This window comes from Tachysurus vachellii, chromosome 18 (genome assembly GCF_030014155.1).
Source record: "Tachysurus vachellii isolate PV-2020 chromosome 18, HZAU_Pvac_v1, whole genome shotgun sequence".
NCBI classification, from domain to species: Eukaryota; Metazoa; Chordata; class Actinopteri; order Siluriformes; family Bagridae; genus Tachysurus; species Tachysurus vachellii.
This window is the reverse complement of record NC_083477.1, coordinates 3,129,088-3,156,587: the sequence shown is the minus strand read 5'-3', so window position 1 is coordinate 3,156,587 and position 27,500 is coordinate 3,129,088. Positions and strand designations below refer to the sequence as shown.

Below are 27,500 nucleotides of genomic sequence, written 5' to 3'. Positions count from 1 at the left end.
TATTTTTAAGTTCGGTTTGTTAAACATAATGCAAACAGGACAACCGTTGGACTTATCGCTTGTTTGTGTCACGAGTCATTTGGTTGTTTATGCGAACCACAGCAGGCTGCGTAACTCACACAACACAACACAACAACGATACACTCTCACAACTGAATTCGTATAAAGTCAGAAATATTATTCATTCATTCATCTTCTACCGCTTATCTGAACTACCTCGGGTCACGGGGAGCCTGTGCCTATCTCAGGCGTCATCGGGCATCAAGGCAGGATACACCCTGGACGGAGTGCCAACCCATCACAGGGCACACACACACTCTCATTCACTCACGCAATCACACACTACGGACAATTTTCCAGAGATGCCAATCAACCTACCATGCATGTCTTTGGACCGGGGGAGGAAACCGGAGTACCCGGAGGAAACCCCCGAGGCACGGGGAGAACATGCAAACTCCACACACACAAGGCGGAGGCGGGAATCGAACCCCCAACCCTGGAGGTGTGAGGCGAACGTGCTAACCACTAAGCCACCGTGCCCCCCCCAGAAATATTATATTTTGTTTATTTTTCTGTGATAGATGACGGTTTCTTTTCTTTCTCCTCCCACAGACCTTATGCCAGCGCTCTGATCAGTCACTCCTTCTTCAAGCAGGTGAGTAACAATCCCATGTCCAGTCTCCTGCGTGGAAGCTTCCAGAAACATATTACATTTTCGCCTTCATCTCGTCGGTTTATCTTATGTACCAGATAAAGCGGCGTCCGTGTGAGGCTCTGCCCGAGCTCCTGCATCCCGTCTCGCCGCTCGGCAGCTTCGAGTGCGTGCGACCTCAGGACCCGCCCTCCGCTCTCGCCAGCCTGGAGTCCGGCCTCAGCCACCTGGACGTAGACGACTGGGACTTTTGACAAGAAACCGACGTGGATCTGACCTCGGGTTGGCCGATAAAACAGCATGATGTCGTCGATATCACGATAAATTACCAACATTAGATTTTTTTTTTAACCAAATTCTGCACCTGCTTTCATTTTTACATCCATTAGAGCTACTTTGAAAGAGACTTCGTCAACCGTGAAATCTTCAAGAATCGTGATGTGACGATATTTTTTCACCCACCTTCATTAGGACGTGTCGGTTCGTTAACGAGGGTTTAACAGATCCTGTTCTCCTCTGTTGTTATTGTTTCCCTCTCGAAGTGTATGTATATAGTTGTTTATAACAGAAACGGGTTGAAGGAGGACTTTTTTTTTTTTTTTAAACCTCTCACAGAGAAGCCAGCAGCCGCCACCGCAGCCTTGTCTGAACCTGAACGACACGTTCGTGGTGCACGAGTCCGAACACACACACACACACACATTTTCTTTTTCACAAAGGCAGGTGCTTAGTTTTGTGCTCTCTTACGTTACCGTACATTGTTCCGTTATGTTTTTTTGTAGCATAAACGAGACGCTCTGAATGTGTAACTGCTCGCGCTGCTTTCATCTCGTTCACGTAGATGAAACGAAGCTGCATGATCCGACCTTCCGCCGCGTTTAACTCAGAATGTGAATTTACAGTCAGTTATTTGAGATTCGTAACTCTTTTTTTTTTTCTTCTTCTTCTTTCTCAAACTACCAGCAGAACTTAAGCGAATATGCAGGCAGGTGTGGCGGAAACGCAGAAACTCGCCCTTAAGCTCGATCGTCACGCCGCATCGTGAATCTTATTCCAGTTTCATTTCGGTTAGCACAAAGCCGTGATGTCGGAAACTCCGTGCTCACGTGGAGGTTGTTTTTTTTTCTTTTCACAGATGTTGCATAATGAGATAAAAACAATAAAGACTGAAAACCTCACCGGTTTCTGCTTTCTGATTTCCGTTAGAGGAAAACGATAATGTTAATGTTTCTCTTTTATTAATTAAAGAACAAACGTTTTATGTTTTTAGCGACATTTCATGTTATTACTGTCACTACAAGGGGAAGTCGTGGCCTAAATCTTAGTGAGTGTGACTCCTAACCTTAAGGTTGTGGGTTCGAGGCTCGGGTTAGGGTTGCCTTGAGCAAGGCACCGAACCCCCCAACTGCTCCCCGGGCTCCGCAGCATAAATGGCTGCCCATTGCTCCGGGTGTGTGTTCATGGTGTGTGTGTGTTCACTGCTGTGTGTGTGTTCACTTTGGATGGGTTAAATGCAGAGAACGAATTCTGAGTACGGGTCACCGAACTGTAACAGTCACCTTCACCTTCACACAAGCCGCTTTCCTTTCTATACTCTTTAGAGAAAAACACACCGTAACGAGTAAAGGGTTTTTTTTTTAACAGATTATTTGGCGGTTTTTGTTGAACAATTTCCTGCGAGTGTCGCTATAGATGAGATCACGTGTTAATATAAATCTGTGGTGTAAATACGTTTAAAATAGGACTAGGTTAACTTTTCCAGCGCAGTGATTTGAGCCTTTGCTCCAAAAAGATGAAAAAAGTTTCCTAAAGTGAATTTCTTAATTGTTGCTTTTATTTATGTTTTTTTTTTTAATGATGTCTTTCTTTGTGAACTCTTTGGATGTCCCGAGAGAGAGAGAGAAACACAGAGAGAGAGAGAGAGAGAGAGAGAGAGAAACAGAGAGAGAGACAGATAAACAGAGAGAGAGAGAGAGAGAGAGAGAGAGAGAGAGAGAGAGAAACAGAGAGAGAGAGAGAGAGAAACAGAGAGAGAGAGAGAGAGAGAGAGAGAAACAGAGAGAGAGAGAGAGAAACAGAGAGAAAAACAGAGAGAGAGAAACAGATAAAGAGAGAGAAACAGATAAAAAGAGAGAGAGAAACAGAGATAAAAAGAGAGAGAGAGAGAAACAGAGATAAAAAGAGAGAGAGAGAGAGAGAGAGAAAGACAGCCAGAGAGAGAATCAGACAGACGAGTGTAATGTGAGGACATGAAGACAGACGTTTGTGTGTCTCTTTGTGTTCCTGATTGTATTCGTCACAAATACGATCGTCAGAAGCTCACAGCTCCTAACAGGTCACGAGAAACCGCTGTACTGACGTGAAGGGGAAAAAAACGAGTTTATTTTTGACAATTAATTTACAAACACTGGGGAAAACGAGACGAGACGAGAGACGCTAGTCTTCCTCTTCTGAAGGTGGCTGGTCTGCTTCGGCCTGACGTTTCTGCATCTTCACCATCAACTCTTCAGAAAGGAGAAAGGGAAAAAAAGAAGGGTGAGTTACAACATAACCAGTGTTTAAAAACAAACAAAAAAAGCATCATATCAGGTACACACACACACACACAGGTATACACACACGCAGGTACAGTATACACCCACACGCAGGTATACACACACACAGGTATACACACACGCAGGTAAACACACACACACACACGCAGGTAAACACACACACGCAGGTATACACACACACACACGCAGGTATACACACACACACACGCAGGTATACACACACACACACGCAGGTATACACACACACACACACACACAGGTATACACACACACACACACACACGCAGGTATACACACACACACGCAGGTATACACACACACACACACGCAGGTATACACACACACACACACGCAGGTATACACACACACACACGCAGGTATACACACACACACACACGCAGGTATACACACACACACACGCAGGTATACACACACACACACGCAGGTATACACACACACACGCAGGTATACACACACACACACGCAGGTATACACACACACACGCAGGTATACACACACACACGCAGGTGTATACACACACACGCAGGTATACACACACACACACACACACAGGTATACACACACGCAGGTATACACACACACACACGCAGGTATACACACACACACGCAGGTATACACACACACACACACACGCAGGTATACACACACACACACGCAGGTATACACACACACACACACACGCAGGTATATACACACACACACACGCAGGTATATACACACACACACACACGCAGGTATATACACACACACACACACACGCAGGTATACACACACACACACACACACACGCAGGTATACACACACACACACACACACGCAGGTATACACACACACACACACACGCAGGTATACACACACACACACACGCAGGTATACACACACACACACACACACGCAGGTATACACACACACACACACACACGCAGGTATACACACACACACACACACGCAGGTATACACACACACCTGTTTAAAAATAAAAAAATTCTGACCCTTTTTTCACCCTCAGTGTGATATAATTATGTGAAAACATCAGATTTCTTTTGCATAAGTATGTGCACCCCTAAAAATAATGCTTTTATTTGCAGCACCTTTTGATATTAATAATATTATAAAATCCCCAAAAAGTCCCAGTAAAATAAAATCCCACGACGTCCCTTAAACGTAGTGATTTAAGCGATGACGAGGAAAAGAACAAAAATGACACGCTGCTAAACTATTAACCATTAATATGATTTTGACCTAAACGATCCTTCAGACTTGTCTGATAGACGACATCATCGCTGGTTAGTTACCTTTGGCTGGGTTGAAGACTCCGTTGGTCTGTTGGTTGCACACGTAGCAGCGCTTGGACTTGCGGTAGTGCTGCAGCGCGCAGGCCTCGCAGAAATAATGTCTACACCTGATAACACAAACAGTGTTCAACTACACACACGTACAAAACACACGTATAATTACGTTTGCCACTTTATTAGGAACACCTGACGGACGACGTTACCTGCAGAACGTGATGCTGCGACATGATTGGCTGATTAGATAACTACATAAATGAGCTGGTGTTCCTAATAAAGTGGAGAGTAAGTGTGTGTAGGTAGCGTCATGTATGTGTGTTTAACCAAATCGGATTTATTTGGAAATAAATAATAAAGATCGATAAATCTGCCGCTAGACGAAGGACTGAAGGAACCCGGCTCACTTTGTTATAATCGGGTTCTTGAACGACTCTCTGCAGATGAAGCACTTGAAAGGCAGATCCTCGTCGTCGCTGCTCACCTCGTAGTTTTCTTCGTCTGTGAAGTACAAACAGGAATATTGCTTCTTCTTGTAGTGGAGCATATATTTGTGTGAAATTATATATATATATATATATATATCGTCGCTGTCGGGCGGAAACCTCGTATGTCCAAATTTGGTCAGTTTCATATTTTTTCACATATCGATGCTATTGGTCAGTCCCCACGTGGGTCTGTTATTTTTACAAGTTATTAACCAATCTAAAGTCTTGAAAATAGCTTGAGCGCAAATCTCATAACTCCATTGGACACTTCAACTGTCCACCTCTTCCTCACTCCGCGGGAGAGCTTCACGGCATATTTCTCCTCAAGAAGAGTCGCAACGAATCAACACGTCTTCTGAGGTAAATGTCTTCAAAACACTGGGCTCAAAGAAAAAAAAATCTTGACCCCCGCTAGTTCTGGTGCTCGTCTGAGGACAGGAATTTAGCGCAAGACAATCCACTGCAACACGGACTAAACCCTGTGTACTGCAGATAAGGTACGGCGTTTTTTTAATTTCCTGATAAATAACGGTTTTGGAGATACGAGGATTCCGCCTGACAGCGACGATATATAAAATAGCACTTCAGGTCCCGTTTGAGCTCACCGTTAGCACCGTATCGTCCTTCCTCCAGCTCTCTCTCGATCTGCCAGCCGTGTTTGTAATCAGATCGGTCGTGCAAGAACTTGCAGCTGTCTGAAGTGAAAACAAAGACATTTGTGTCCAGTTCAACTAGTGAATTATATACATACTCACACACACACACACACACAAGCGACAGACCTCCGAATCCACAGAAACCCGTCTCCTTGTAATCTTTGCATATGTCAGGCTGGTAGTCCCACCTCACTGTAGCCCTCAGGTGCTCAGGAGCTCTGATTGGCCCTTTCCTATAAAACAGATCAGTAGTAATATTAATACTAATAATAACAATAATAAATAATACCAGTCTGTCTTACTACCACGTACCTGACCATGCCGGATGAGGCGTTACCCATAGTGGTGTCCTTAGGCTTAATGAACTTTTGATAGTTGTTGATGCCGCGGTAGATTTTATCATCCTCTTTACCCTCCAGCTCCTAAAAACACGCAAGAGAAAATGAATAGAATGAAATAAAATACAACTTCATGTTACAGTATCTCATTAAAGTCTGTAAAAATCCAATAACATGTTATTCACCTCCTGAATTTTCTGGCTGCGCTCGAAGATGGCCTGAGCGTCGTTATCTCTCTCGGTGTCCAGCGCGTACACTGCGGTGGCTCCCATGTCGTCTGGTCCCTCGGGTTTCTATCTCACACACAAACTGCATCTCAGTCTTTATGTTCTAGTTACTTCAACCACCAGGGTTTTGTTCACCAAGATCACGTGTATCTTCTTCTTCCTTCTTCAGTTATCTGACAAAGTATCGTACTGACAATATAACAAACACACGGAGAAACACACACAGACAGACAGAGACAAACACACACAGGCAGGTAGTCACGCAGACAGCCAGACAGACGGAGAGACACAGACAGAGAAATACAGACAGAGACACACACAGAAACACAGATGGAGAAAAAGACACAAACAGACAGAGACCCAAACACAGACAGACGGAGAGGCTCAGACAGACAGACGGACGGATGGATGGAGAGACAAAAAAGAGATGGAACGTCACAAACAGAAGGAGACACACACACCCAGAAACAGAGATGGAGAAAGACAGACAGACAGAGACACAGAAACAGAGATTGAGAAAGACAGACAGACAGACAGAGACACACACACAAACAGAGATGGAGATAGACAGACAGAGACACACACAAACAGAGATGGAGAAAGACAGACAGACAGACACACACACAGAAACAGAGATGGAAAAAGACAGACAGAGACACACACAGAAACAGAGATGGAGAAAGACAGACAGATAGACAGAGAGAGACACACAGAAACAGAGATGGAGAAAGACAGACAGAGACACACACACACAGAAACGGAGATGGAGAAAGACACACACACACAGAGACCCAAACACAGACAGACGGAGAGGCACAGACAGACAAAAAGAGATGTAATGTCACAGACGGAGACACACACACACACGGCCAGAAAGTCACAGACAGACCGGACGATCAGATACAGACAAAGACACAGAGATGGAACATCACAGACAGACGGAGACACACACACAGACAGACAAATTTACAGAGAGACACAGACAGACAGACAGGAATTAATAATAATTTAAAAGAATAAAGCAGTGATTTCTTACGGCTGAGCGACTGGATTTATAAGACACTGTAATCTTCTTGGATTCTCTTTCTTCATCGCTGTCGCTGGACGAAACCGCTTCCCTTTCCACCTTCTTGGTCTAAAATAGTTTAATGAAGTTGATATTTAATGGAACGATTAAATATGCATAAGTTTCTTCATTCTTCTTTAAAGCCCCGCCCCCAAACCCCAAGACCTTTAAAGTAAACATAAACAAACATTTCGGTCCTGGAGATCACGTGACAAGGCCACAGTTTATACACTGGACTTTATTATGATCTAAATCTCATTACACCACACTAACCCGCTGTATCATGGGGTTGTTGTGAGAACCTGCTTTCTTCTCTCTCTTCACCACGGCGTTTTTCTCCTCATCGCTGCTTCTGTCTATGTAAACAAACAGGTTCAGGGGCTTCAGGATTTCTACACAGTTAGCAAGACTGACTAGCCGAACGCTATAGAAATGAAGCTCTAATAAAAACTGTGCTGTATAATTCCTGTTTAACGGTGTGGGACATAAGCTAGAGACTTTACCTTTGTCGCTGTCACTGGCTTTTCTTTTCCGAGCAGAGAATTTCTTGTTTGATTTCTTAAAAAGAAACGTGCAGGTTGCTGGTTTTGGATCTTCGGCATCCGCCATCTTGGATTCCGCTCCAAAAAAACAAAACATTGGAGTTAAAGTTACCGTCGTTTAGCGCCACCTACTGTCATGGAGGTGAAGAATAAAACTACACGTGTTCAATAGTGATGGGAAGTTCGGTTCTTTTCCGCGCACCGGTTCCTTCGGACAGTTCGTTTTAATGAACCAGTTCAAAAATCCAGTTCACAAATACGTCCTGACGTAATGGCGTCATTCACAATGACGTATTGACGTAAATTCCTTCATCCCGCCGCTGCCGGCAGATATTAATACAATCAATTTGCAGAATCAGAATCAGAACCTAGAATGTGGCTTAGTGGTTAGCACGTTCGCCTCACACCTCCAGGGTTGGGGTTCGATTCCCGCCTCCGCCTTGTGTGTGTGGAGTTTGCATGTTCTCCCCGTGCCTCGGGGGTTTCCTCCGGGTACTCCGGTTTCCTCCCCCGGTCCAAAGACATGCATGGTAGGTTGATTGGCATCTCTGGAAAATTGTCCGTAGTGTGTGATTGTGTGAGTGAATGAGAGTGTGTGTGTGCCCTGCGATGGGTTGGCACTCCGTCCAGGGTGTATCCTGCCTTGATGCCCGATGACGCCTGAGATAGGCACAGGCTCCCCGTGACCCGAGGTAGTTCGGATAAGCGGTAGAGAATGAATGAATGAATGAATGAATGAATCAGAAAGATCTGATTCTGATTTATGATACTATATATATCTATCCCTCATCCTCATTTGGGTGACACTCTACAGTAAATAATGTGAATGTAAATAATGTCCTTTCTACAACAGTTTATAATAGTGCAACCGAGAGCTCCTGAGGAACTAATGGGTCATCGTAAACTCTGAGTTCATCACAGACCTGATTGCTGATAAAAGACCAGACCATACAGCTGACTCACACAACATTGGTTCAAAAGAAGGCATGACAGTCTCCGGGCGGCTTTATTCACAACAATCCCATGAGACACTGGCTGAACATGTACAGTAGATCAGTCCCTGGCAAGGTGACCACCGGGCGACGAGACTCCAACCAGGGGTAAAACATCAGGATTGATGAAGTAGCTCTGTATTCCATTTTATAAGACCGCACTGTATGTATGTATTTACTATATACAATGTGTTGACTTTTGGCCTTTAACTTCCTCAGCTCTCAATCCGATCGAGCGTCTGTTGGATGCGCTGGATAAATGAGTCAGATCCATGGAGGCTTTCCCTTACAACTTACAGGACTTAAAGCATCTAAGCTAAAAACATCTTGGTGTCAGATACCACAGCACATCTTCAGAGATCTTGTAGAGTCTTACTGAATCTGGAGCAAACTTTATTTAGACATTTAAATTTATTTAGCTTTAAGAAAAAAACCCCTTCCTGAACCCAAAGATTGTGCAGCTCTGATGAACCTTGCTTCGTACGTGGTGTGATATTCATGGTACGTGACCTTTCACCAGATTTCTTAAGAGCCAGAAGGGCAGTGGCATGACTCGCACAATCACACCGTGCACTTGTGTGTTCAAGTTTCAGCTTCATTAAACACATCCTGACTGAAAGAGAGTGTTAAGACTTAAACGTTTCATAGTGTATAAACAGAGAGCATTTTTTCTTTTCTTTTCAAAGACATGCCGAGTTACACTAATTTTAAGTAAGATAGAAACAGTAGAAACTGTTAGAACTCGGCCATATAATTCTCATCTACAAAGAACGATATAACGAACCATTAAATCACATGAATGAATGAATAAATCACATGAACCACAGAAGGATTAATGAAAAGGACCTAACTTTCATATTTCACTCCTGTTACAGATAAATAATTCTGTTCTGTTCAGTGATGTTTTTATATTTCCATAAAAATAATTAATAAAAAAATGTTTTTTTGTGTATTTAAAAAAATAATGTATTCAGTTCTGTTTTATTCCAAATTTTAAACTCCCACGAAAAATAACTGGAAGATTTCATGAATTTAGAGCGTTGTTTTAAAATCCCTCAAAAATATCCAGTTCTTGTGCTTTGAGTATTTGTGCTTTTTTTTACTATAAACATTTTCTTTCAAAAATTCAATTCGAATTTATTTCTATAGCGCTTTTTTACAATTGGCATCGTCTCAAAGCAGCTTTACAGAACATAAACACAGAACAAAAGGTTATTATAAAGATTAATATAAAGATTAATATAATACAAAATTCAAGATTAGTATTAGACTTATATTTAAATGTGTTTGTATTTATCCCCAATGAGCAAGTCTGAGGTGACTCAGGTGACTGTGGGGAGGAAAAACTTGAGAGGAACCTTGAGAGGAACCTCATCCTCATATGGGTGACACTGGAGAGTGTGATTATAAATATACAGTCTGATAAATGCTGTATTGATGAGGAGATTGTTGTCCTCAAAGATCACATGGAGTTCACGTCTCCTCTTTAGTATCACAGAGTCTAACTGGAGCTGGTAGATCTCTAGATGCCTCAGGATCCTCACAGAGTCGTCTTCATCTCAGTGGCGGCCCCTAAATCTTCATGGCACGTAAGAAGTTCTGAGCTGGTACAATTCTGGATGCCTCGGGACGGGTGGAAAGAGAGAAGCGGTGGAGAGGAATTAACGTAGCTGCTGTTCGTAATATTAACAAGCACTAGATGATGCTGATGTATTAGAGCACAATATTATGGGATGTATTATGTGTACGCCTGACTAAAGAGATGAGTTTGTAATCTACATTTAAACTGGGAAAGTGTGTATGAGTGTCTTCAAATTCCTAAAAAGCAACTATGACATGACTTTCAGGCATCTATCTGAGTAGGAACCAATTTCCAGAATACAGATTAATTTAATATATATTGTTTATAGAAGTTTAAAATGTGACACAATTAAAAAAAGGCTTAAATTTAATTTCATTTAAATTTATTTGATTTAAAATACCATTATTCTAAATTCTATAATCCATGACTTTAAGAATATATTCCAATATATATTTAATTTTTTTTACATCTGTAACTAAGTGAAATATGAAAGTCATGTCATGAAATTTTCTTTATTCGTACTGTGTAATTTGTTCAAATTAATTAACATTTATTATGAATGAATTTTAAGCATATGGTCGTAAAAGCGTAATGCGCATGCGCACAAGCGGTGCCCAGTGTGACCGGGTTTCAGCTCGAGTGCAGGTGGCGTGAGTGTGTGGTGTGTTGTGTTTGTTGTGTTGTGTTGTGTTGTGTTGTGTTTGTTGTGTGATCGTTACACTCTGACAACTCTTACACTTTCTCAGTTTAAACCAGCGACTCTGTTGAAATGGAGACTTTTATTAATCTGACCAATCAGAGCCAAGGAAGGGACCGTATTTTCAGGTATGTGCGCGTGCAGTTCGGTTTATCAGCGTTAAAGTTCGGTGTTTAAACAGTTTTACTAGTGACAGCTTTAGATAATAAGCTGCTAATGCTTATGTTCAGGGCGACGCAGTACGCATGCGCCTGGGCCAAGTATCTGCTTCGGAATGACGCGCAGAGGAAAGTTGTGGTGCAAAAGTTGACGAGTTTGGAGTCCAACATGAGCGCAGGACGGAAGTGTAAGTGTTTACCGGTGTGTTATAACATCTACCTCCTTTATCCGGTGTGTTATAACATCTGCCTCCTTTATCCGGTGTGTTATAACATCTACCTCCTTTATTCGGTGTGTTATAACATCTACCTCTTCTTTTATACCGGTGTGTTATAACATCTACCTCTTTTATCCGGTATGTTATAACATATAAGTGTTATAACATACTGTCTTTTTGTCCTGCACTGTCTTTTTGTCCTGCACTGTCTTTTGGCTTTCTGTCTTTTTTGTCCTGCACTGTCTTTCTTTCTTTTGTCCTGCACTGTCTTTTTGTCTGTCTGTCTTTTGTCCTGCACTGTCTTTTGTCCTGCACTGTGTTTTGTCCTGCACTGTGTTTTGTCCTGCACTGTCTTTCTTTCTTTTGTCCTGCACTGTCTTTTTGTCTGTCTGTCTTTTGTCCTGCACTGTGTTTTGTCCTGCACTGTCTTTTGTCCTGCACTGTGTTTTGTCCTGCACTGTCTTTTGTCTTGCACTGTCTGATTTGTTTGTATGTCATTTGTCCTGTACTGTCTTTTGTCCTGCACTGTCTTTTTGTTTGTCTGTCATTTGTCCTGCACTGTGTTTTGTCCTGCACTGTCTTTTGGCTTTCTGTCTTTTTTGTCCTGCACTGTCTTTCTTTCTTTTGTCCTGCACTGTCTTTTTGTCTGTCTGTCTTTTGTCCTGCACTGTCTTTTGTCCTGCACTGTCTTTTTGTTTGTCTGTCATTTGTCCTGTACTGTGTTTTGTCCTGTACTGTGTTTTGTCCTGCACTGTGTTTTGTCCTGCACTGTGTTTTTGTCCTGCACTGTGTTTTGTTTGTCTGTCATTTGTCCTGTACTGTCTTTTGTCCTGCACTGTCTTTTTGTTTTTCTGTCTTGTTTTTCTTTTGTCCTGCACTGTCTTTCTGTTTTGTCCTGTACTGTTTGCACCGTGATCCTGGAGAAACATCTCATGTCACTGTGTACTGCAATATATGGTTGAAATGACAATAAAAGCTTCTTGACTTGACTTGATATCTCTTTATTACCTGTGCGGTCTCTTCCTCTTCGTCAACTATCCTATTTTCGCCTTAATCTCTACTTTATTACAAAATCAACACCCTTTTTTAATAACTGATCACTAGCGTTTCACAAGAGACATTCCAGCACTGGTGTAAATTCTGTCCCATCATAAATGTCCAAAGAATAAATGAACAGGGTGTAAAAATGTACTTTATCTGTATGACTTTAACTGTCAGAATGGATGTTGGTGATTGTTGGACAGAAGATAATGGCTGAGCTGACAGGAGGTCTATAATAACTCACTCTTTACAGCTGTGGTGAGCAGAAAAGCGTCTAAACAAGCACAAAATATCAAAACCTTAGGTGAATGAGTTACAAAGAGAGAAGACCGATTATCTTTATTCTCTGAAAACATTGTGGAATCAACAGACGCAGCATCTATAAGGGACTGATTTAATTTACTCTGTGTTTGGTTTATGCAGCAACTTAATCCAACTAAACTAGTAAGTTAATATTTAACCAGTGGGAAATGGTCTTAATACTTTATTTACAATAAAACAATTTAACTTCTTGTACAAAATGTCAGAATTGTGCAATTACCGTATAATACGTAACATCAAAAAACATAACACCTAATGCATATTTTTTTGGTCTGTGTTTTTGGTCGTGGGGATTGTGGTAGCCTAGTGGTTAAGGCGTTGGGCTACCAATCGGCAGGTTGTGAGTTCGATTCCTACGTCCACCAAGCTGCCACTGCTGGGCCCTTGAGCAAGGCCCTTAACCCTCAATTGCTCAGTAGTATTAAAAAAATGAGATAAAAAATATAAGTCGCTCTGGATAAGGGCGTCTGCTAAATGCTGTAAATGTTTTATTAGAAGTAAAAAAAAATAAAAGCTGAACTCAGATCATCCAATCAAATCGGCACATCTGGAACTGACTGTTATATAATATAAGTACAATTATATAATTGACATGTTTTTCCATGTTTGGTAGAGTCACATTATTTTATTTATTTATTTATTTTAAACACCTTAAACGTCCATCCTTATATTTCTAATCAAATGTTAGAATACTGTAAGTATTCTGTAAGATTTGATCACTTCTGGTAGAATTTCAGCATGATCTGAATGTCTAGTAAACAGGCTAACTTTTGTTTCTTTCGTTCAGTATTCAGACTCGGGAATACAGTGAGCTCGATTGACGCAGCCAGGAGAACTCTGTACCAGCCCGACCCTGTGCTGCGGTTTTGCCTCACTGTAGCCAATCTGAACCGCTCGCTTTATTTCGTTTGCGATAACGTCCTCTGGGCCAGAAGCATCCACCTGATCCAAGATTTGGATAAGGACCGATGGAGCGTAAACGCCAACCGGTATTACTTTTTCTCCTTGGTGATGAATCTTATCCAGGACGCGTATCTGATCGGCCAGCTCATGCTCCGCAAGTCTCGAGACGCACAACATCGGCAGAAAGTCACCCGTCACCTCGACGAGAGCCAGGATGCCGCAACGGTCATAATTCCACAGCTGGATGCTTTCGTTTTCCTTCTAATTGAGAGCCTCAGAAGTCACCCAGCTCTTGCTCTTGATGCGCTGAAGAACGTATGCGATCTTTTCATTCCGTTAGATAAGCTAGGGCTTTACAGGACAAATGAAGGGGTCACGGGATTCTGTGGACTCGTTTCATCGCTTATCGGCGTACTGCTGCTCCTGAAGCCCGGTTTAAAAAACAAACCCTAAGAGAAGGAACTCTCTCTAACCCAAGGCTTGAAGCTCAGAGGAAAAGAACTTCAGTTCAGACATCAGTTTAGAGTCTTGGATGAATCACTGTGGTGAGGGAGTAACTACCAGAGAGAATATTTGATATATGAATAAAAATGATATGCTTAGTAAGTAGTTATCTTTGTGCTGTGAATCCTAAACGAGTTTTTCAGTTTGAAACTGAGCCGATTTTAACACTCACTGTCCACCTGTAGACCTGCTCATTTATACAGTTATCTAATCAGCCAATGTGGCAGCAGGACGATGCAGAAAAACTATACAGATGCAGGTCAAGAGCTTCAGCTAATGTTCCTATCAAACATCAGGCTGAAGTAAGAGTCTGATCTCTTTGATTTGGCTGGTGCCAGATCTCCTGTAATTTTCCCATAAACTGTCCCTAGAGTTTTCAGAGAATGGTGCGAAAAATAAAACACTGATTGAGCAACGGTTATGTATGGAACACCTTGTTACTGAGAGATTAATTAAGGCTGCCAAGAAAGAGATCTCACTGTTCTAATTACTCTTTACAGATGTTATGAGCAGAAAAGCATCTCAACATACAAATAGCTGTATCTTCATGATTTTATGCGTTGCGCTACTGCTACTTGAATGGCTGCATGAATCTTCACGTGTTTCTAATAAAGTGGACAGCGGTCGGATGTATCCGTGTTAATCAGTAGAGGTTTTAGCCATTCACCTGATGGGTGTGAGATCACTCGTGAGTTATAGGGTTTCAGATCTTCACACTTATCCTTCGTAATGCACTTTGCATAGGAGCTCCACATTTTAACAATGAAATCAATCACAGAACTGGTTCTTTTATCATCAAGTATGATCTTCTATCATTTAATCTATATATATAAAACTAGGAATATATTAGATCTGAGATCGTGATTTACTTCATAAGTTACACTACATGCAGTATTGTTTCTTATATGCAATAAATGTGAGTTTAAGTTGGTTTGACAAATCCAACATACTGATCTTTTTTTGTTGTTGTTTTACTCCAACCAGCTGGCACATATGATGGCAATAAATTCACATGCTAGCAAACAGCTGTGTGGGTTTTTTTTTTTTAGAATCACCTGTTGACCAGCTTATATACCATACAACAGGTTAGCAACCATTTGCCATACAATAACTTAATGTCTCTTGCTGGGATTTGAACTCAGGACACTGTCTACTACCCTAACAACCAACTAGGATACCTTATCTGCTTAGCAACACCTTAACAACCAACTGGGAACCCCTAGCAACTGCATAGCAACACCCTAACCAACAACTGGGAGCCCCAAGCAACACCCTAACAAACAGCTGGTATCCTTAATTGCTTAGCAACACTTTAACAACCAATTGGGAAAGCCTAGAAACTGCATAGCAACACCCAACAACCAGCTGGGACACCCTAGCAACTGCATAACAACACCCTAACAAACAACTGGGAGCCCCCAAGCAACATCCTAACAACCAACTGGGAACCCCTAGCAACTGCATAGAAACACCCTAACAACCAGCTTTGACACCCTAGTAACTGTCTAACAACACCCTAACAAACAGCTGGTATCCCCTAACTGCTTAGCAACACCTTAACAACCAACTAGGAACCCCTAGCAACTGCATAGTAACACCCTAACCAACAACTGGGAACCCCAAGCAACACCCTAACAAACAGCTGTGATCCCCTAACTGCTTAGCAATACCTTAACAACCAACTGGGAACCCCAAGCAACTGCATAGCAACACCCTTAGAACCAGCTGGGACACCCTAGCAACTGCATAGCAACACCCTAACAAACAACTCGGAGCCTTCAAGCAACATCCTAACAACCAACTGGGATACCCTGGCAACTGCCTAGCAACCCTTTTATAAACAACCAGGACACCTCAGTGACCAACTTGAATCCCCTAGCAACCACCTTGGATACCATAACAACTGCCTAGCTATACCCAAATTTCCTGTTATCACTTGCATTATTGCAGCAATAAAACTGTTCCATCACCAGCCTGACTTTTTCTTCTCTCTCTTGAAACTAATAAAGCAAAAAAACAAACAAACTGACAAATCTAATGTAGCTAGGCTCAGGTTACTCGTCAGCGAGTCGTGATTCCAGAGGGGATATATCTCTTTCCTTGTAGAACAGAAGCAAGGGTGTGCATCACATCCTGTCAACACCTTATAGGGTTTGTTATTGTTGTAATAATCACAAATATATATTTTCAGTTCTGATTGGTCAGAAGGTAGTCTGACAGTCTGACATCACAGGCTTATGTGTCATTGTTGTTTCTAAGAAACCTTTCCTTACCTTTAATTAATTTTAGTGCAAATTATACTTGTAAAATAAGCAAAAGAAAGAACAGGTCGTTCTGTTGTTACTATCATACTGTGCATCCAAGTCAGTCATTGCAGAAAAAGTAAATAAACCAAACACCAGGGCTCTCAAGTATCACGCATTGAGTGTGACAATCACTCATATCGGTCTTTTGTCACGCACTCCTGCCACACATTGTATTTCTCACCCAGAAAAACTTACTATTTATCACATATTTAATAAGCCGCAGCACCCAAAATGTATCTGTCGCGCACCACTCTCTCTATGGAACCGGGCAGGAATCAAGCACGTCTCCCCTGGAGTTCTTAGTCGAGCCTGACACTTATCAGCCAATCAAAAAAGAGGCTACACGATCATTAAAGAGCCAATCGTTAAATAGCACTATTGTATCTGGGTAAGATTTAACGCAACAACCGATGAAAAAAAAGCAGATCCTGAAATTGTTCATCATAATCCTCGTTCACCCACAGAGAAAACCACTGGAGCTGCGAGCATCACTTTGAGCACAGAGTAAGTCATGATCTCCTGTTGTAATGTTACAACAAATTCACAACTTGTTTGACACAAACAATGACATTGTGACTGCTGTTAGAGACGTTTCCCAGATAATCAGCATCAGTTTTTCATGAATGTCTGTAACTTAGCCAACAGTTTTACAGCCTGACAACACCAGTTCAGAACAAGCAGCCTTGGTTTTAGTGCTTCCACATTCTAATGCTGATGCCCAGAGGGTATTTTCGATGGTCGGTTTGAACAAAACCTTAACACGAAACAGTTTGTCTCTGGACGGGACATTGTCCTCAATCATGACCCTAAAAATGGCTGGGCTTGAGCCGAACTGTTTTAAATGGGAGCAACATTACAAATGATAAAGGAGTCCAAAAAGGTAACAAACACCTACAGTAAACTTCACCAGTCATAATATCTCTCTCTCTCTCTCTCTCTCTCTCTCTCTCTCTCTCTCACACACACACACACACACACACACACACACAAATTAATAAATGGAAATTGAATAAATACTTTGTATTTGGTTAAATTGTGTTCAGTGATCTTTATCAAACGCAACACTTCCATTTTTATTTGTTTATTTATTTGGTGGTGGGGGTGGGGTGGTGGGTGTTGGTTGGGGTTGGAGATGTCACTCTTGCCACCAGCTGTGCCACAAAGCGAGACCCATTGTCGCACCGACGTCGTAGAACGGTTGAACAGTTGCGCGATTTACGGCAACGCGCCATTTTAAGAGTGAGCGCTGCACGGACAACAAGAACGCCGACGCCGTGGGACGCATTTTAGTCATTAATTCGGCTTTACCCACCGGCTCCGTGATAGTGTTCTGGGACTATATTCTGTAAATTAGTGAGACTTTTCTTCTTCGAGCTCGGAGATTTCCATTGCTGTTGAATGCAGAGCTGAGGTAATTTAACGGCCCTCGTTAGGAAGAAGGCCATGTTAGCTTAGCTTAGCTTAGCTTAGCTTAGCATAGCCTCGCTTTACCGACTTACTTATGATTATCGGTTAAGTTTGTTCATTTGTTGTTGTTTTTTATTTTATTTTACATTTTGAAGTTATCATCAAACTTTAGCTGGCATTCTCAGCATTAAAGTCTAGTTGTTTTGTCTTCTGTAGCCAATGCTAAGTGGCTAGGCTAGCTCACGCGACGCTTGCTGCTATGTTAGCGAGCTAGCATGCTAACGCGCTACTCTAAACATTGGCCTTCCCGTTTCACTGGGTTCTGTGGTTTAACTGCAGTCAGTCGAAAGCCATTTACTTTTAAATTAGTATTCAGAATATATTTGGGGTGGGGAGAAAAGTCCTAAATATCTATATGATTTATTGACGGGTTTCTAAGAATGAAAGAAATCTCGTTATTTTGATCATTACTGTAAAATCTATTCGTGTGTTTTCCTTGTTGGTGATTAAGTAAATAAAAAAAAAATCTTAGTCGTGATTGGTGTGAAAAAAGGTTTAGAAAATTCGACTGGAAAAAGTCATGCGAAGTTTTTTTTTTTTTATATAAATCTTAGTATACGTTCTGATATTTACAACAAAAAAAATCAACGAAAGCAAAAGATATTAAACCATATTTACTTTTTACATACACTTGAATTTATTCATTTTCTGCAGAGTAAGAATGAAGGATCTGAAGCCACGGTTTTAAACGTTGTCGTTCTTCTCTCTCTCTCTTCTTCTTCTTTTTTTTTTAGGTAAACAATGACTCAGTTTCTGCCCCCGAACCTGCTGGCCTTGTTTGCCCCGCGGGATCCGATCCCTTTCCTGCCGCAGCTGGAGAAACTTCCCCATGAAAAGCATCACAACCAGCCTTACTCTGGCATCGCTCCATTCATCAAGCACTTTGAGGTACACGTTGAGTTCAGATGAACAGTTTAAGATGCTGTTTAATGACCCCTGAGTTGTGTATAATGTCTGAGTTGACCTGTTTAGTAGAGAGGTTTTGCTCTTTTTCTTTAGTGTGAAGACACTCCGGGAGGCTTGTAGTCCATTTTTATCATTCGTTCAGTGTATAGTGTACAAGTTTTGGCCTACTTTAAATGACGAAACTACAGATGATGATCAAATAAAAGGACCTACTATATGATAAGGGACTTTCAGGGAAAGTGTGATGGGATGCCATGTAATCTCCAAATGAGCCAGCACAAGCAGAAAATAGGAACTTTTTTATTTCAGTTCATCCGGAATTATCCAAATCGCTTCTAATTCAAGTGATCAAGTCAAGTGACGTGACATACGGCTAAGTACGGTGACCCATACTCAGAATTCGTTCTCTGCATTTAACCCATCCAAAGTGCACAGACAGCAGTGAACACACCGTGAACACACACCCGGAGCAGTGGGCAGCCATTTATGCTGAGGCGGCCGGGGAGCAGTTGGGGGGGTTCGGTCATATTTTGATCATAATTCGATCATAGTCTGATGCCTGACCCTGACTGCTTCTCGTTTCTGTGAATGTTTTTCTTAGTTAATTCCTTCCTTACAGGAGCAGAAACAAGGATCAGGGAACTTAAGTGTGTGTGTGTGTAAATAGAATGGACATATCCAAGAGTTCTGTTTCCATGCTTTAAATGAATATAGCTTTGCACATTTTAGTTCTGCCATTTGTTCAAAATCAACTCCAAGTTATTGAACCTGTACTGGGTTCAACTGGACGAGTTAAGACTAGACACCACATTGTACAGGGAAACTGTAATCCAGGAAGTGGGTAGAGAAATGCTGTGCTGGTTGACTTTCCAGATTGTGTTTATAACTGCTTTTAAATTTTAAGTGTCACAATGAGTTATTTGTTTATTTAATTTTTTTTCTTTGCATGACTGAAAGCGTCTATAATTTTAGATATAAAATTATAACATTGGAGCTAATAAAAATAATTTAGATCTGCATGACTAAGTTGTATCTCGTGTTCTTGGAGATGATTCTGCATGACTGTTTATAATATATACTGTATATATATTTTTCCCCTATTCTTAAATGATCAGGACCCTCGAGATGCACCGCCACCAACTAGAGCTGAAACGCGAGAGGAGAGACTGGAAAGAAAGGTGAGATGTTTTTCAGTGTATTTTTTGGATACGGTTGTGCATGAAGTTTTCTAGACTACATTGTTTGTTATAAACTTTCTTGAACAACAGAGGCGCGAGAAGATGGAGAGGAGGCAGGCGGTTGTAGAAACCGAGCTGAAGCTGTGTAAGTACATACAACATAGAAGCACTTTAACTATTAACTTTTGGTTGTCCTGTCAACAAAACATTATTTTTCTCACATTGGCGTCTCTTTTTTTTTACAGGGGATCCTCATAATGACCCTAACGCACAAGGAGACGCTTTCAAGACCTTATTCGTTGCTCGAATTGTAAGTCCCTCGTTTTGCATCTGTCTCGGACACCTTATGTCCGCGCTTCAGCCTTTTATTTACTTTTCTGTTGTTTTTGCACAGAATTATGATACAACAGAGTCCAAACTCCGTCGCGAGTTCGAGGTCTACGGCCCCATCAAGCGAGTGAGTTGTACACAAACACGCAAACGCCCAGACTAATTAGTTTCGGATTTTTGTTATCCAGAACGAAATGGTAGTTTTTAAGATGAGCTTGTCGACATGCATGCTCTTTCTGCAGTGGTGCATCATTAACATGTATACTGAAAGGTTTGTGCACCTTCTGACAGTTGTCCTGTTCGTTTATTTTAGATCTACATCGTGTACAACAAGAGGACCGGAAAGCCACGTGGCTACGCTTTCATCGAGTACGAACACGAGCGAGACATGCACTGTGAGTAGGACTCTCCTTACTAAGTATCTTCACTAGGGTCCACGTTTAGGTTTCTTCACCTAAACTGACATTTCTCTACTCTTATCGTCTGCACCAACTCGGTTAAAGATCTGATAAATGGTTAATATAAATTAATGTCTCACTCTTAAGATCCACAATGACAAAGCGGGCTTTGGAAATGTCGGGTTAATGACCCTGTGTCTGTGTGTCCATGTTTTAGTGTGTGTGTGTGTGTGTGTGCACGTCAGTGTTTCTCCTCACTTGTGCAGAACGTTGTGTTGTATCTGGTGTGAGTGTTGAAGGGAGTGGGTGAGCTGTCGGGTGGGCTGTAGGGAGGGTGGTTTACTTTTTGGGGGCGGGAGGGGGGGGTAATTAATACAAGTCAATATGACTGTGTATTAGTCCACTACACATGCAATCTGATGAATGTTGCCACTCTACGGCATCTCTGTAATGTTTAGGCAATGAGACACACAGAAGAGTGTGTGTGTATGTGTTCCAGTCGGAGCGGCGATGGTAAGCTAAAGGCCGAGCCTTCTTTAGCGCCAAGGTGACTCACTCTTTAAACCCGCACACCTGTCTGTCTGTTCAACAAACGTGAAGGCTTTTGTATACCTTAGCTCAGGTTCGAGTCTGTTGCTGAGTGAAGTGTTGCAAGCGCAAGTCCATGCCGTGTATTAATTGTGTGTTGTTCTCGTTGCTACTGCAGCCGCCTATCTCTGATGGCTATTGGCCAGAGCTGGCTTGCAGATCATGATGATGGTTTTGATACATCTACACCCTACTACCACAGCTCAGTATATGGTTGGTATGATGGGTTTGTATGATGGGTAAGATTTCTTTACACCCTCATATACTTTTAGGCTTGTGACAAGGCACACGTTCATTGGACCAAATTTATAAGACGCGAAGTTTATTTATTCACTTATTTCCCCCCCATCCCCAACTCTCTTGAGGCTACTTTTTGGTTCCTGAACATTCCTTGTGGTAGCTTTTAGGGAGCAGGTGTCTGGGGTCAACCTCTCTGTTAAGGCCCAGGTTGTACTCTGCAAAATTTACCTGGGATTTCTTCCCCCCCCCAAATAAAAGGCAGGTATCATAACCTACAGCTGAAGAAGAACCTTGGTAAGACATTTGCGAAATGCTAGGACCAAAACAGTATCGAGAGAAATCCCTGTGGCATTATACGGTGTATTTATGTGCCTACTATTACCCTGCCCCATCTAAATCTTACAGAGTATAGCCCTTTTGAGTGATTATAGGTGGCTTTAATGGTGTAGGTTCATCAAAGGCACTCTGCTATCTGACAACCAGAAGTCCAGTTAATTGGAGCAAAGAAGATTCTGAGTTAGTGACTGATCTAAAGACATAGAATTACACACTAAAAGCATACAGATTTTTTTTTTTTTTACCAAATTAGCTTTTACTTATTGCCCAAAAGTAAATCGTCCATAACTTCGAGAAACCTTTTATAGACAATACATTCTTCCCCAAAGTTTATTTTAATGTCCATTTTCTCTTTTGTATATTTTCTTTTTCTGTGCCTTTATAACAGAAACCCAGCTTAACCCTCAATGTAGCGTAGCCTATAGTTAGACTTCAGGTGTTTAAACAGGTGTTTATTTAGACTTAGACACACTATTAATTACCCTGCAGAATCTATAGACGGGGTGGACAAATCATAAATGTATCGGCTCGAACGTTTTGCTCGTTCAGATGTTTATTAGACAAAAAAAAAAGTTAGCTAACGTAATCTCATGACTCATCCAAGCATGTACCGATAAAAGGAAAGTCGTATTTGGTTTACCATCGTTAATCTCAAGGGTTTTAATGTAGAAAAAGGATTAGTCTTTGGGTCAGCGAGTCAGGTGAGCTCGTGATTCTTTCATCTCACAGTGCACGCAAAGGTCATTGTAGCCTGGACGTCATCTACAGCTGTCACCAATCCTGTCCACGTGCTTGCGAGTTCCTGGTTCCGCAAAGCTCGCTTGCATCAGTTCACACGAATAAAACCTTTCTACAGTCGACCAGATCTTGTCTGTGCTGATCTGAGTATTGCACCCGGTGGTGGTGTTCGCTAGCATGCACTGTAGTTACAGCTTAAAGGTGCATCACTAATGCCACAAAGTGCATTACTTCTGTTTTTCGCATAACAAGGTTTAAAATATAACAACTGTGAACCTACTAGATTTTCAGTCTCTCAGGCACCCAGGTTAATGATTTGTCCACCCCTTAAGTATTGGAGTTCCTGGGAAGTTCCATTTTTGGCTGAATAGGAACATGTTTAGTAAAGACCATTTAGGAGAAGAGAGGGTTGTCGGTAAGGCCCTCTGAGCACTGATACGAGCTTTGATTAGTAAATTGAGGGTGTTGGGTAAGGCCCTCTAGCTTTATGGAATAGAGAGGGTTTTGGGTAAGGCCCTCTGATAGTGGTTGAGTCGAGGGTTGCTGGTAAGGCCCTCTAGTGGAGAGATGTTTGAGGTTCGGGTAACTTTCAAGGGCGTTAAGGCCCTCTAGTTGAGTAAGTGCAGAGGGTTGCTGGTAAGGCCCTCTACTTTAGATTAGATAGCCTGTTTTTTTTTGTAACCGCTTCCACTGGGATGGCCATCTTCGACAGTGCAGACCAGAGTAGCTGTGTGGACCTCGTCCAGTCCATCTGTCCAAAGGAACGGATACCAGATTTTTTTTTGTTTGTTTGTTTTTTAAATCGATCCACATGTATTTAATTTTTTAGCGGCTTATGTTGAAATGTATCGCCTCCCTTTTGGCTCAACACCTGGAATCACCAGGCTACTCCACCGATGGGTTCCATCCTTGGCCAGGTATTATGGTAAGGGAACAATTACAGGTAATGTGGTAAGATGGAGGGGTTTACTTGTTCACTAGCTCAAACAATTGACCAGATTTTAGGGTGGGAATCAATTGTATTAAATTCTATCAATCGCAGAAGATTGATGTGGATGTTGCCCATTGTTTTTGTCTTTAGTACACCCTAGTTTTACTTTTTAATGGATGGAGATGTAGTTTTACGGGGTGGGGGGTAGAGTTAAGGCAAGAAACCGACAACTGTGTTTTTAAGGATGCTGTTTTGTTTTTTGTGCCCATTTGTCTTAATGTGAGGGTGTGGTTACTTAATAAAAATGCCCTTACATTGTGTGTGTGTGTGTGTGTGAGAGCGAGAACTGGTTGGTTTGAAAAACACGTATGGATCTGCTACTAATATTTATAAGCGAAGAGTCTGAGAAAACAGACGCAAGGCCATAAAGGATGCAAACCTGAGGTCTTGTTTATATGCCTTTATATAAAAAGGTCACTTATAGTAGCTTGCGTATAAAGTGAGAAGCTAACATTTTAAGCTTCCGTGGAAGTTTTTATCCCAAGCTCTGAAATGGCCGGATGGTGTTTTCATCACGATATCAAAGCAGTCAAATCAGAAAAATCTTTATTTTATATTTTGATGTTGTCCATCCAGCGTGTTTGGGTTTTACACAAGCTGGAGCTCCAGTTGTGTTGTCCAGCTCTGATGGTTTGTACAGGAAATCCACACATTTACATCTCCATTGCAGTATTAGTTTCTACATGTGGGGCTGTTGTAAGAGTTCTGCTACAAGCCCGTGGCTGGAGCTGGAGTACAAACTAAAATACCATTCTGTATTTTTAAATCCGTACCAAGATGTAAACGAACGCACATCTTTGCATAACTGGCCATCGTGGTTTCGTCAAACCGAATATGTTTGACTCCATGTTCGAGAAGGGGAAGAAAAAATCCTTATAAAACCAAGCCGTGCTGTAGTTATTAGTCCTTTTGCTTTGTGAGGTAAGATCGTGCTGTGTAATGCCTGTATGAATGTACACGGGCTTCAAACCCTCAAGGTAAGCGATCACAAAGTAATACTGCAGCATATGTTCGTTCTTCTTATATTCTTTCTCCATCTCTCTCCTCCCCCTTTCTCCCTCCCTCCCTCCCTCTGCCCATCACGTGTTCTTTCTCTGTAGCGGCCTACAAACACGCAGACGGTAAAAAGATCGATGGGCGCAGAGTTCTGGTTGATGTAGAGAGAGGTCGCACGGTGAAGGGATGGCACCCTCGTCGGCTGGGTAAGAAACGCAACAACCTCAATTTTTAATATTGCCAATTTGAGATTTGACCCAACTGGTGTTCTCTTTGGTTTCTAGGTGGAGGTCTGGGTGGTACTAGAAGAGGTGGGGCAGATGTTAACATCAAACATTCTGGTAGAGATGACACCTCGCGTTATGATGACCGACCTATCGGAAGGTGCGTGTGTGCCTGTTTAAAGACAAACATCTTGATGTTCCGTATCACCATAGCAGTGATGGTGCAAGATCGTGATGGAAACGTCAGCTTGGGAAACTTCTGTTGATTCTAGACTGAAGAAACTTAACTGCTGTTTAACGGGGTTTTTTTTTTTGGTCGGTTGTTTGTTGTTGCAGTGATCGGGATCGTGAGCGCGGAGAACGGCGTGAACGGAGCCGGGAACGTGACCGAGAAAAGGAGCGGGGTGAGCGGGGTGAGCGGCGACGAACGCGCTCACGCGAAAGGCGAAGACGCACACGGTCACGTGAGCGTGAAAGGGCAGCTGTCGCACCCGCAGAGGAGCCCGGAGTTCGGCGCAGAGACAGGGAGAGAGAGAGGGAGAGAGGTGAAGCTGAAGTCAAGCCACGTGAAAGAAGCCGAGAGCGTGACCGGGACCGGGAACGCAAGAGGAGGAGCAGGAGCAGGGAGAGGAGGAGGGACAGAGAGAGAGGGAAGGGTGCAGAGGGAAGTGAAGAGGGCACAGGCAGTCTGAACGATGGGATGATGGGAGATGGAGAGCGAGGGATGGAGGAGTCCGCTGTGGGCGAGCAGGGTCGAGGAGAGGAGGGGGTACTGGAAGGAGAAGAGCGAGGGAGAGAGAGAGACAGAGAGAGGGACAGAGATCGGGAAAGGAAGCGTAGTCACAGAGATAAAGATAGAGACAGGGACAGAGAAAGGAGGAGGGACAGAGACCGGGATAGAGATCGCGAGCATAAGCGGGACAGGGGCGATCGTGAGCGTAGAGAGGATCGACACGGCTCTCTGCTTCCGCCTATGAGTGAGAATGAAAGCTTGGGGAACGGAGAGGAAGGAGACGGCTCCCTCCCGCCACAGATGGAAGAAGGTTCACAGGATGGGATGAATGCCACGATGATGGACCAGGACTCCATGCAGTCTGGAGATGGCTATGCCTCTAATGAAAACGGCTACAAGATAGAGGCCCAGGGTGATGAGTACTAAACACTAGAGGTTCTCACGTGTTGAAATAAAGTGAATTCTCTCTGACCGTTTTTGTCCATATGGTGAGGAGTTAATGATGTGTCCATTCAATCAGCTTTTTCAGAACATGATCTATCCACCGTGAGCCATTGGGCTGAAACAGGAACAGCTGAACTGTGATTTTTATTTTTTTTCTTCTTTTCTCCCCACCAAATAGTTTTGGCAAGGATTAACAACAGAGGGTGTGCTGAAAGACTTCTGTATTAGTTTAACCCTTCAGTGGATGTGCTGTATGTTTGTAAGAACAACCCTGCAGTATAAAACAGTTGTTTGATTACAGGAATCATTATATTGAGTTACAGAGTAGTGTCCAATTTACCTGTTTTTGTTTTTTTTTTTCTTTATTAATCAACTCCAAGCGTCCTTTCAAGGTAAGCTGTATTTAAGGTGATTAATGTAGAAAAAATGTTTCTAAAGCTTCAATTACAGGTCTGTCTTGATTTTCCACTTTGTGGACCAGAAGCAATGGAGGGGAGGGGGGGGAAAAGAGGGAGACAAATTTGCGCTTTTAACTGAGATGATGTTGCCATAGGTTCACAACAGGTTGCTCTTATTCATCCCAACCAAGTTGGAATGAAAACCTGCACCCACACCGGCCCTTTGTGGATAAGATTGGACATGGCTGTTGTAATTAGTCTTATTTGTTTGGAGGAAAAAAAAAAAAAAAAGTATGGATGCTTTGTGAGCCATCTCTTCTAGTAACATTTGCTTTGGGGTTCTGTTTTTGTGTATTGCTTCTCTTTAATAAAATGCCATTTTTTTTTATTGAAACCCGTTGTCTTGTTACTGTCCAAATGACTTGGTGGTGTCTAGTTTTTAATCAAAGTAGTTCATGCCTTAAGAGATGAATTGTGTGGTTCCGATTGGTCAGAACGAAACCGTAGCTACAGAACTGAAAGTAGTCCCGGCTTCGAGGCAAATCACAGGTTTGTATTAACGCACGCCTGACGGTCTTTCCGACGCTCGGCTCGAACGGCGTCAGCGTTCGAAGTTCCACGATCGCGGACGTCTCGCTCAGGTCACGTCCTGGTTTGCAAAAAAAATATACAATTGTGCTATGTTTAATTACATCATTGCATTGAGTTTGATCACTTTGTCTAATCTGTTTCATATCGCATTCCTTCCTAATACGATCTGTGAAGTAATCTGGAAAAATTGTGAGTAAGCGTAATTTACAAAAAAAGTTTTGTTTTTTTTCCTATTTGGGACGCTATAACAGTGTAAAACCCCGAGCACGATCCTGCTGTCGACTTGTGACGTCACAAAACCTGTAACTTCTCGCATCAGAAGGAAAATCGGTGCCAACCAGCAAACCGGAATCACTGATAGTCGTATGCAAAAGTTTAGGAACCCC

General features: G+C 42.3%; 4 protein-coding genes across 6 annotated transcripts in view; 3 read left to right on the top strand and 1 right to left on the bottom strand.

Moving 5' to 3' along the window:
• Positions 1 to 1,830, top strand: part of strada (STE20 related adaptor alpha) — a 15,166-nt gene extending 13,336 nt beyond the window's left edge. For all 3 annotated transcript variants that reach the window (XM_060893155.1, XM_060893154.1, XM_060893156.1), the window contains 2 exons: positions 613 to 655; positions 751 to 1,830. In XM_060893155.1, the coding sequence (XP_060749138.1) occupies positions 613 to 655; positions 751 to 906 (199 nt within the window). In that variant the 3' untranslated portion in view covers positions 907 to 1,830. The remainder of the gene's footprint in view (positions 1 to 612; positions 656 to 750) is intronic.
• A 1,182-nt stretch (positions 1,831 to 3,012) lies between these two features.
• rnf113a (ring finger protein 113A) lies at positions 3,013 to 7,953 on the bottom strand. The gene is made up of 10 exons (XM_060893161.1): positions 7,796 to 7,953; positions 7,566 to 7,648; positions 7,263 to 7,361; positions 6,185 to 6,292; positions 5,974 to 6,083; positions 5,788 to 5,894; positions 5,611 to 5,700; positions 4,925 to 5,018; positions 4,524 to 4,630; positions 3,013 to 3,156 (listed from the first exon to the last, which is right to left on the bottom strand). The coding sequence occupies exons 1-10, from the start codon at positions 7,929 to 7,931 to the stop codon at positions 3,089 to 3,091; spliced, it is 1,002 nt and encodes a 333-aa protein (XP_060749144.1). The 5' UTR covers positions 7,932 to 7,953; the 3' UTR covers positions 3,013 to 3,088.
• Positions 7,954 to 11,032: 3,079 nt separating this feature from the next.
• pex11a (peroxisomal biogenesis factor 11 alpha) lies at positions 11,033 to 15,273 on the top strand. The gene is made up of 3 exons (XM_060893164.1): positions 11,033 to 11,233; positions 11,336 to 11,451; positions 13,631 to 15,273. The coding sequence occupies exons 1-3, from the start codon at positions 11,178 to 11,180 to the stop codon at positions 14,197 to 14,199; spliced, it is 741 nt and encodes a 246-aa protein (XP_060749147.1). The 5' UTR covers positions 11,033 to 11,177; the 3' UTR covers positions 14,200 to 15,273.
• A 2,499-nt stretch (positions 15,274 to 17,772) lies between these two features.
• On the top strand, positions 17,773 to 26,623 carry snrnp70 (small nuclear ribonucleoprotein 70 (U1)). The gene is made up of 10 exons (XM_060893135.1): positions 17,773 to 17,967; positions 18,758 to 18,911; positions 20,045 to 20,107; positions 20,198 to 20,252; positions 20,353 to 20,417; positions 20,502 to 20,564; positions 20,751 to 20,832; positions 24,829 to 24,930; positions 25,009 to 25,108; positions 25,285 to 26,623. The coding sequence occupies exons 2-10, from the start codon at positions 18,765 to 18,767 to the stop codon at positions 26,105 to 26,107; spliced, it is 1,500 nt and encodes a 499-aa protein (XP_060749118.1). The 5' UTR covers positions 17,773 to 17,967; positions 18,758 to 18,764; the 3' UTR covers positions 26,108 to 26,623.
• Positions 26,624 to 27,500: the final 877 nt, after the last annotated feature.